Genomic DNA, 10,000 nt, shown 5'->3' with positions numbered 1-10,000 from the left:
TACAGAATGAGAGAATGCAGAAGGGAAGAGAGGCTATAAGGGGAATGATAATATAAACAGCTGCTGTACATTGTGATGTGTAGGTAATTATTGTTGTCGGAATGGAGAAATAAAAACAGCAGCGTCTAATTGTTACAACTAATTCTAATTGTTACAGCTGTGCACGAGGAATAGCAATAGCCATTCCGGCAGAAACACACACACACACACACACACACACACACACACACACACACACACACACACACACACACACACACACACACACTTAAATAATATTACCAGTGAAAAATAGGATAAACGTGAATACGATAAGATCTCTCTCTCTCTCTCTCTCTCTCTCTCTCTCTCTCTCTCTCTCTCTCTCTCTCTCTCTCTCTCTCTCTCTCTCTGTGTGTGTGTGTATATATATATATATATATATATATATATATATATATATATATATATATATATATATATATATATATATATATATATATATATATATATATATATATATATATATATATATATATATATATATATTCTTAAAAGAAGCAAAACCCGAATTAGTTAAACCAATGACCGTATTGTTCGATAAATCCCTGCAGTCCGGTACAAAGCCTGATGAGTGGAAGCTTGCTAACATAACTCCGATTTTAAAGAGAGGCAGTAAATCTTTACCTTGTAATTACCGGCCAATTACCTTAACCTCAGTCGTATTTAAAATGCTTGAAACACTAATAAGAGATAAACTCGTTAATCACTTAGAAGAAAACAACTTACTTTAAAATATTCTTAGAATTCTTCCATGATGTTCTGAACCAGTATGATGAGAGTAAAGCGGTAGATATAATATATCTTGATTTTCAAAAGGTCTTCGACAAAGTCCCCCACAAACGTTTACTGATTAAATTAAAATCACAAGGTATCCAAGATCCAAGGCGACGTGTTGCGATTGGTTGAAAACTGACTAAACAACCGTAAACAAAGAGTAGTAGTAAATGGAAAGGCATCCAAGTGGACTAACGTAACCAGCGGGGTACCACAGGGATCAGTCTTAGGACCTGTTCTCTTCTTTGTTTATATTAACGACATAGATGAGGGTGTTACCAGTATAATATCGAAGTTTGCTGATGACACCAAAATTGCGAATTCCGTAGTCTCTAACGAACAAGTAACAGAAATGCAGAAAAATCTAGATAAGTTGTCAGAGTGGGAGCAAACCTGGCAGATGAGTTTTAATGCTGATAAGTGTAAAGTGCTTCACATAGGGTATCGAAACGAGAAAGCAAAGTATATTTTGAATTGCACTCAGCTTAAAAGTGTTGACAACGAAACTGATTTAGGAGTGACAATATCAAGTAGCTTAAAACCTAGCCAACAATGTTCAGAAGTCGTAAAAAAAGCGAATAAAGTAATTGGCTTAATCGGCAGATCTTATGAATATAAATCTAAGGATACAATCCTCATTTTGTATAACTCTTTAGTCCGTCCCCTTTAGGAATATTGCGTTCAAGCATGGTGCCCCTACTACTAGAAAGACATTGATAAATTAGGAAGGGTTCAGCGTAGAGTAACAGAAATGATACCAAGTCTAAGAAACAAATCATACGAAGAGCGTCTTAAAGAATTAAACCTATTCCCATTAACACAAAGAAGACTAAGAGGCGACTTATTACAGGTGTTTAAAATCATCAAAGGCATTGATAACATAGACTGCAATAAATATTTCACCATAGATTCTTCAAATTACACGCGAGGAAACGGTTGCAAAATTGTTGGGAAATCCTTCAACTATCATGAATCAAAAATTTTTTTTTCTTTTTCACTGAGTAGTAAATATGGGCTTCCTTGAGGCTTCCTTGAGACGTGATAGACTGCAATACCGTAGAAACTTTTAAACGCTGTCTTGACAAATATTTTGCCTCCAATCCGCGGCTAACAGCGTTTGTTTGTTAGTGATTGACTTCCTTGCCTTCGTGAAATAGGGGCACCTCATTTCACCTATTTTCTTTCTTTCCTATAATTTTTTTTCGTTTTTTTTTCTTTCTCTAACCCCATAAGGTATTTTTTTCCGACCTGTTTTCCTGTACGGCTTATGCCGCGGGAAGTGGAGGGTGGGGAGAGTCTTCTGCTTTCCTGTTCTTTTCTTCTACTATCACCTTAGTAGTCCAAGGTCAGATCACCTCGTGAGGACCGCAAGGTCTGTTGTGGCTTTTTTTTTTTTTTTTTATGTAACAATGTAACTCTCTCTCTCTCTCTCTCTCTCTCTCTCTCTCTCTCTCTCTCTCTCTCTCTCTCTCTCTCTCTCTCTCTTTCCTTACCTCAATCTGCTTTTCTTTTTTTCTCTTCCCTCATCCTTCCATCACCTCCTCCCTCCCCTTTTCTCCCTCTGGCAACACAGCGCTTTCATTTTTTTTTACTGAATTGATGTTATATTTAGACATAAAAGATTAAAGGCTCAATCACTGCGGCGATATTAGTAATAGAACGCAACGTTAATACTTATCATAACAACAATAATGATAGTAACACTAAGAACTTAAACAGTACTAATAAATAAATGATATGTAGGCGGCAAGATATGAATTTGTAAGTATAAATACATTGAAAGAAAAAAATAGGGGGAAGAAGAAAATGTTGTTTGAAAATGGTGTATCAGCAAGGAGGAGGAGGAGGAGGAGGAGGAGGAGGAGGAGGAGGGGGAGGAGGAGGAGGAGGAAGCAACCATTAACCGGAGTGTGGACACGAGAATATTACAAGAAGATTTTTCCCGATGGACACTCGTTTGTTCACCGTATCTTTTTACTTACTTATTTTTACCACTTCAGCTTGCCTGTGTGCTGGAAAATACAATCAGATGGACGCGCAAAGCTATCACTGGGATATCAAAATGGAGCGGAGTTCGACAACCTTTTTTCCCTCCCGGCTCTCCGCCATCCCCAGCTACTCCTTCCTCAACAAACCTTTGTTCTTTGATGTTTTGCTGAAGAGAAAACAGTTACCTCGAAATCAAAATCCAAAGCAGGAGGAATCTATATATATATATTTTTTTGTCCTTCTATGTACATAACACTCTCCTACCTCTGCGTTTGTCTATTTATCTTTATTCGTACTCTTTTATATTTTACTAAAGAGAAAACTGTTACTTGGAAATCAAAACTCAAGGCAGGAAAAGTCTACCTTTCTTTGGCTTTCTATGTACATCATCACCTCTTTTTATTTATCTATTTGCCTGTCTCTAGATTTTTTTTATTCTTTTATGTTTTATTGATGAGGAAACAATGAAAATGAAATCAAAACTCAAAGCAGGAAGAGACTATATTTCTTGTCATTCCATGTAGATTGTAGTACATCACACCCACCTACCAGTTTATCTACCTATTTATCTATCTATCTTTCTATCTATCTATCCATGTCCTGGTCTACTTTCCGTGGCTGTTCACCTGATTCCACTCTCGCTGTCCTATCCCTCTCTCCCTTTCTTCCCTTTTTCTCCTCCTCCTCGTCCTCCTCCTCCACTCCTCCTCGCCCTCCTCTCTCCCGACACACTCTTACACGTTCTAGGTCCATTTACCCACATTTCATCCAATCCTCTTCTACATTTCTGCATTTCTTCCTCCTGCCTCACTTCGCCTCTCCGGATATCTTCTTTTTTCTCTCCATCCCGACCTCTCCCTCACCACTCTCTCTCCCAACGCTCTTATACTCTCCACCAATCCACGCCATCCCTCCTCTCTTCTTCACTCGTCCTTCTCCAGATCTCCAAACCTCCGCTGCTTCCCACTGCTGTAAAAGGGAAAACGCAGGACACGTGTTGCGCTTTACCTCAAACACCTGAGCAACCTGTTCCCAATTCGTGGCCACACACACACACACACACACACACACACACACACACACACACACACACACACACACACACACACACAACACACACACACAGACACAATTGAATATTTACCTGTATTTCCCTCATATTCCCATTTTTCATCACTATCACCGCCACCACTACCACTACCACATCCTTCCCTCTTCCTCTCCTTTCCCTCTTGTTCTCGTCCTCGTCCCCCCGTCCTGCTACCCGCGTGTTTCCAGTACTCCCGGATACCAGTGTGTACTCAGCTATTTTGTGTTGCACAGCTTCTGTTTGTTTTGCAGATTAATAGTTGGTTTTGTTGATAGTATAATGTGTTTTGTGTGCCTTATTTAAACTCCCGGCAAGTTTTAACGAGTGGAGTTAATACGAGGCGAGCAGCGCAGGGAGAGAGGGAGAGGGAAATTAGGAGTGCTCTCACTGAAATCTTCCTAAGTAAAGAAAAAGTAGTCCAAAGAAATTAGTCCTTAAAATTATCGTATCATACCCTCCTGGGAATGAGAAGTGGCGGTAGCAGCGGCAGTAGTAGTAGTAGTAGTAGTAGTAGTAGTAGTAGTAGTAATGATGATTATGGTGATACTACTACTACTACTACTACTACTACTACTACTACTACTACTACTACTACTAGTACTACTACTGCTGCTACTACTACTACTATTACTACTACTACTACTACTACTACTACTACTACTAATAATAATAATAACAATAATAATAACAATAATAATAATAATAATAATAATAATAATAATAACAATAATAAATAATAATAATAATAATAATAATAATAATAATAATAATAATAATAATAATAATAATAATAATAATAAATAAAAAAAAATTTTAAACGCTCACAAAAAACCTCGTATACGCAATGACGACGACATGTACTTTCCAACACATACTCCTTCGTATAAAAAAAATAAAAATAAATAAATAAATAAATAAATAATACCAGCAATGAAAACAGTACTCGGTAGCACGTGTCCACCTTACAGACTTAAACCTCGAGTAAGTAATATTTTTAGAGCTTTCACTGCGTCATACTGATTACTTACTGCTGCCTTACTGCTTGTCTCTGTTATCATTCATCACCACCATCTGACCGGGACTTGATTCAAAACACTAAAATAATCACCAGGACCACACGCCAAGCACGATCCATACCATCAGCACCACCACCACCACCACAACCTGTACCACAGCTGCAGTTCTGAGCGAGAAAAGGAATCACGTGTCACAGTGAGAGACAGAAAATAACGGACCATAAGGACTTTAGAAAATTGATGAGATTCGAATCTGTGAGAGAGACGGAGGGAGGGAGAGAGGGAGGGAGAGAGAAAAACCAGGCGAGGAGGGAGAGGAGGAAGAAGGAAAGGAAGAGAGATACTGAAGTTGTGAGGGAAGGAAGAGAAAATGGAATGGCGTACGTGGAAGATAGAACCAAGATGCACGGAAGGAGAGAAAGTGGAAAGCCTGAGGAGTGTAGGAAGGGAAGGAGGGAGAAAGGGATGAAGGGAAGGAAGGGACTCATGACAAACTAGACCACGACATGTGCAGTGAACGGCCCGAGTGAATCATGGAGTAACTTGAAGGGTGGCTGCCGCTGCTGCTGCTGCTGCTGCTCCTGCTCCTCCTCCTCCTCCTACGTAACAGAACAGAGGTGCCTTCTTCCTCGTCTGAAGGATAAGGAAAAAGAGAGAACGACTTGAGAAAATAATAGCATTGTTTGGGCAATTTATTTACCGTCAATCACACGCTTTCTTTATCTGTTGAAAGTGATCGTGCAGAGGCCGTATTATTATCGCTGTGTGTGTGTGTGTGTGTGTGTGTGTGTGTGTGTGTGTGTGTGTGTGTGTGTGTGTGTGTGTGTGTGTGTGTGTGTGTGTGTGTGTAGGCGTGCTTAATTATATGTTGGTGTGTGATTACTGACAAATACTTCTGTAAAAGAGAGAGAGAGAGAGAGAGAGAGAGAGAGAGAGAGAGAGAGAGAGAGAGAGAGAGAGAGAGAGAGAGAGAGAGAAAGAGAGAGAGAATAACGCGGCAATGTGGAAGTATAAGGTGGTGTGAGTGAGAGTGGATGGAATGAGATGTGGAGAATGAGTGGCGTGAGACGAGTAAACGTGATGGAAAAAAGACCATTTGTATTTCCTATTTTTCTGTCTCTCTTTTCGTTGTTGATGTTGACAGCGGAGGCGTCCACTTCTTCCCGTGCTCTTCTTTTACTTGTTTTGATGAAGGAAAGAAAGAAATCAGCCTCTCGATGTGTGAAAAGACTTGATATTGGTTATTTCCTCTTGGCTCTCTCTCTCTCTCTCTCTCTCTCTCTCTCTCTCTCTCTCTCTCTCTCTCTCTCTCTCTCTCTCTCTCTCTCTCTCTCTCTCTCTCTCTCTCTCTCTCACTTTTCTATTCTTGGCAATAGTAACAAAAGAAAAAAAGATAGACAAACTAATTCAAACACACAAAGAGAAGCAGACACAAGAGTGACAGACAAGCGGAGAGGCAGACGGACGGGCAGACACACAGACACTCCGACCCTCCCCCTTCAGAAAAACTCCTTCCTTTTACTTCAATGTGTCACCTCGTTGAATCACGCCATGTATGTAATTAAAAGTGTGTGTGTGTGTGTGTGTGTGTGTGTGTGTGTGTGTGTGTGTGTGTGTGTGTGTGTGTGTGTGTGTGTGTGTGTGTGTTCGCGCAAGTCTAGTATGTCATCATGATTTCGTAATATTGTCGTTTTTTTTTCTACCTGTTTATAACACACACTACGTTCGTGATTTTTAATTAATTAGTTTTTTCATCCAACAAGGACGAATTAAACTGAGCATTACAGAACAGCGAGCCGCGTGACATCACTGGTATGAAACTGAAGGAAGTAAAACTCTCATGTGATGAAAATATCGCGAAAATTACCGGTAGTAAAGTGATAATGTTCTGGAAATATTGTTGAAATATTCAGAACTAGAAAAATTATATATACTCGTATATATATATATATATATATATATATATATATATATATATATATATATATATATATATATATATATATATATATATATATATATATATATATATATATATATAAAGAAAATATAGGTACATAATATTACCCAATGCGAATACTGGATGATATTAATTTTATTTATTACATGTATTATTCTAATAAGTATTTATCCCTTAATTAAGTTTTATTAGTGTCTATTATGATTTCCATGTATCATTATGTTTGTCATTATGTGCATTATTTTGATTTCTGTCTTTTGTTTTCATTTTTTACAAGAGCGGACTCGTCGCTTTCGTGGCAGTGTTTATGGTGAGTTTATGTTGATTATCATTTATTTAAGCCCTGCCATACTCTCTCTCTCTCTCTCTCTCTCTCTCTCTCTCTCTCTCTCTCTCTCTCTCTCTCTCTCTCTCTCTCTCTCTCTCTCTCTTACAAGCTGTCACTCCCGCAGCACACACCAAACGCCGCAAACCAGACACAGCATCCAGCCATCCAAGCCATTACTCCACACTCACACACTCACACACGCGCGAGCACACGGATGTCATGCATGATAATTGCATATAATTAACGCAGGCGGGGGAAAACAGTTACAAAAATCATGCGTGACAATACGCACATTAACGGTAATATGCTAGCATTACAATAAAAAAAAAAAAAAAAAAATATATATATATATATATATATATATATATATATATATATATATATATATATATATATATATATATATATATATATATATATATATATATATATATATATATATATATATATATATATATATATATATATATATATATATATATGAATAAAATCATTCCAAACAAAAGCCACTAACGAACATTTTGAAGGAAATTTAGAGGTAAAAAAAAAAAAATAAAAAGCTAAAGAAAAATCACGAGAGAATGTGAGAATAACACGAGGAAGAGAACCAGAACAACAGCACACAAAGAAATAACGCGAACCATTTTCCGTTATAAAAACAACGAAAACATTACACTAATAGCATCGAGGGAAACATAATGACAGTTACAGCACCACTGTCCGCTTCCATCTACCCCTCTCCCCCAGCTCCTCCTCCTCCTCCTCTTCTTCCTGTTTCTCCTCTCTTCCCCTCTCTGCTTTCATCTGCCACCCTCCCCTCCCTTCCACTGCAATTTCAATCTCTAATGGCAATATCTTAAAAGCTCATTCTTTCATAATTGCAGCGCCTAATTGCCTTCACTATGCAAATGCTCGGTCAAAGCCAAAAGGGTTTAGCAGAAAAATGTTGTACTCATGTCATTGATGTTTCCAGATTACCTTGGTCGGCGGACTGTGAGGTTTAGCAAAGGTTGGTATGGCGGTGTGTGTGTGTGTGTGTGTGTGTGTGTGTGTGTGTGTGTGTGTGTGTGTGTGTGTGTGTGTGTGTTGCAACTTCCACTATGTACGTACATGTGTGTGTGTATTTAGTGATGTATGTGTACGTATATAATGTGCATCAAATCAATTGTAAGTAAGCTTTGTTCATGCAAGTCGCAGTACAAAACAAACACAAGTCGATGGTGCAAGCTTGAAGTAAACCCAGTGTATGTCAAGTTTCTGTGTACCAATAAACCCCGTGTATGGTGCCCCGTGTATGGTGTCAGCGGCATTGGCCTGTGCGCGTATGCAAATCAGGGTGTTGCCTCTGTTCCTGGCGAGCGTGTCTATCGGCTGGTGCTCCTGCTGGCTACAGTATAGTGGCCGTCTGTATGGTAACAATGCCGCCCTTCTTCTCCCTTGTATGGTAACAGTGTCTCCTTTCTTATCCCTTCTACTCTACATGGTAACACTGCTTTCGTTCTTTCCCCCTTTTTTTTTTTTCTGTACGGTAACACTGTTTTGGTCATGCAACTGCAAGAACGTAGGAGTTTTTGTTAGAAGGCAATGCATTCTCCCTCCCTCTCTTCTCTCTCTCTCTCTCTCTCTCTCTCTCTCTCTCTCTCTCTCTCTCTCTCTCTCTCTCTCTCTCTCTCTCTCTCTCTCTCTCTCTCTGCCCCTGTGCTCGCCTGTGAAGTAAGGAATAATCTACTAACAGGTCAGTACCGCTGCATTTGGCAATTCAATGTTAAGTAATCCGGCACGAAGTAATCCGTTGTGATCTGGCAGCAGGCATTACGTGCAGCCCGCGGTAATAGTATGCAGTACCTCACGCTCAACGACATAAATAAGCCAGTGTGTAGATCAATACTCATGTAATCAGTTGCAGCAGCAGCAGCAGCAGCAGCAGTAGTAGTAGTAGTAGTAGTAGTAATAGTAGTAGTAGTAGTGTAGTAGTATTAGTAGTAGTAGTAGTAGTTAAAGTAGAAGTAACAGTAGTTTTAGTGGTGGTGGTGGTGGTGGTGGTGGTGGTGGTAGTAGTAGTAGTAGTAGTAGTAGTAGTAGTAGTAGTAATAGTAGTAGTAGTAGTAGTAGTAGTAGTAGTAGTAGTAGTAGTAGTAGTAGTAGTAGTAATAATAGTAGTAGTAGTAATAGTAATAATAGTAATAGTAGTAGTAGTACCAGCAGTAGTAGCAAGTAAGTAAAACAAATAGAAATATGATTCAAACACGGTTATCTTTAATCCTCTAATACAAAGTAGAAATATGTACAAAAAAAAAAAAGGTATCGTAGGCTACTAATTCAACCCCCTAAACTCATCACACGGACACTGACTCGAAGACTTACACTCACTTACACAAATGTGAATGAGTCCCTAATGCTCCACTTAATTTTACCGCGTCTTGCTAGCATCAGCGTCTAGAGGAGGAGGAGGAGGAGGAGGAGGAGAAGAAGCAGCAGCCATCTCCACTAAGCTTTTCGCATGTAATTGGTTGGCGCGCCAGAGGAGCCCTCCAGAAGGCCCTTAGCAGTCCACTCAGTCCACAAGTCACATTTCAAGTTCAGAATTAATTGGTGTTTGAAGAAAGTAAATCCGTCCCCGTCCGCTTAGTAGGGGCGAGGGTCTCTTGAGTACGGTAATCTTCTCTCAGATACGACATATGCCTCTCTGGGCGCCGACAGCGTGCCGCCTCAGCATATCACCACACGGTAGTTACGCTCTAGAGTCGCGGCAAGGAGGGGCACAGGGAAGGAAGGAAGGAAGGACGTAAAAATCATCGCGG

At 39.4% G+C, this 10,000-nt stretch overlaps 1 protein-coding gene across 1 annotated transcript in view; it reads left to right on the top strand.

The window, feature by feature from the left end:
* LOC135105015 (kin of IRRE-like protein 2) overlaps positions 1–10,000 on the top strand; it is a 67,100-nt gene that overhangs the window by 47,729 nt on the left and 9,371 nt on the right. Inside the window, exons 7-8 of the mRNA XM_064012900.1 lie at positions 7,149–7,181; positions 8,173–8,208. Of these exons, the coding sequence (XP_063868970.1) occupies positions 7,149–7,181; positions 8,173–8,208 (69 nt within the window). The remainder of the gene's footprint in view (positions 1–7,148; positions 7,182–8,172; positions 8,209–10,000) is intronic.

Source organism: Scylla paramamosain, chromosome 11 (genome assembly GCF_035594125.1).
Source record: "Scylla paramamosain isolate STU-SP2022 chromosome 11, ASM3559412v1, whole genome shotgun sequence".
In the NCBI taxonomy this organism is placed as follows: domain Eukaryota; kingdom Metazoa; phylum Arthropoda; class Malacostraca; order Decapoda; family Portunidae; genus Scylla; species Scylla paramamosain.
This window is presented reverse-complemented; position numbering and strand designations above follow the sequence as displayed.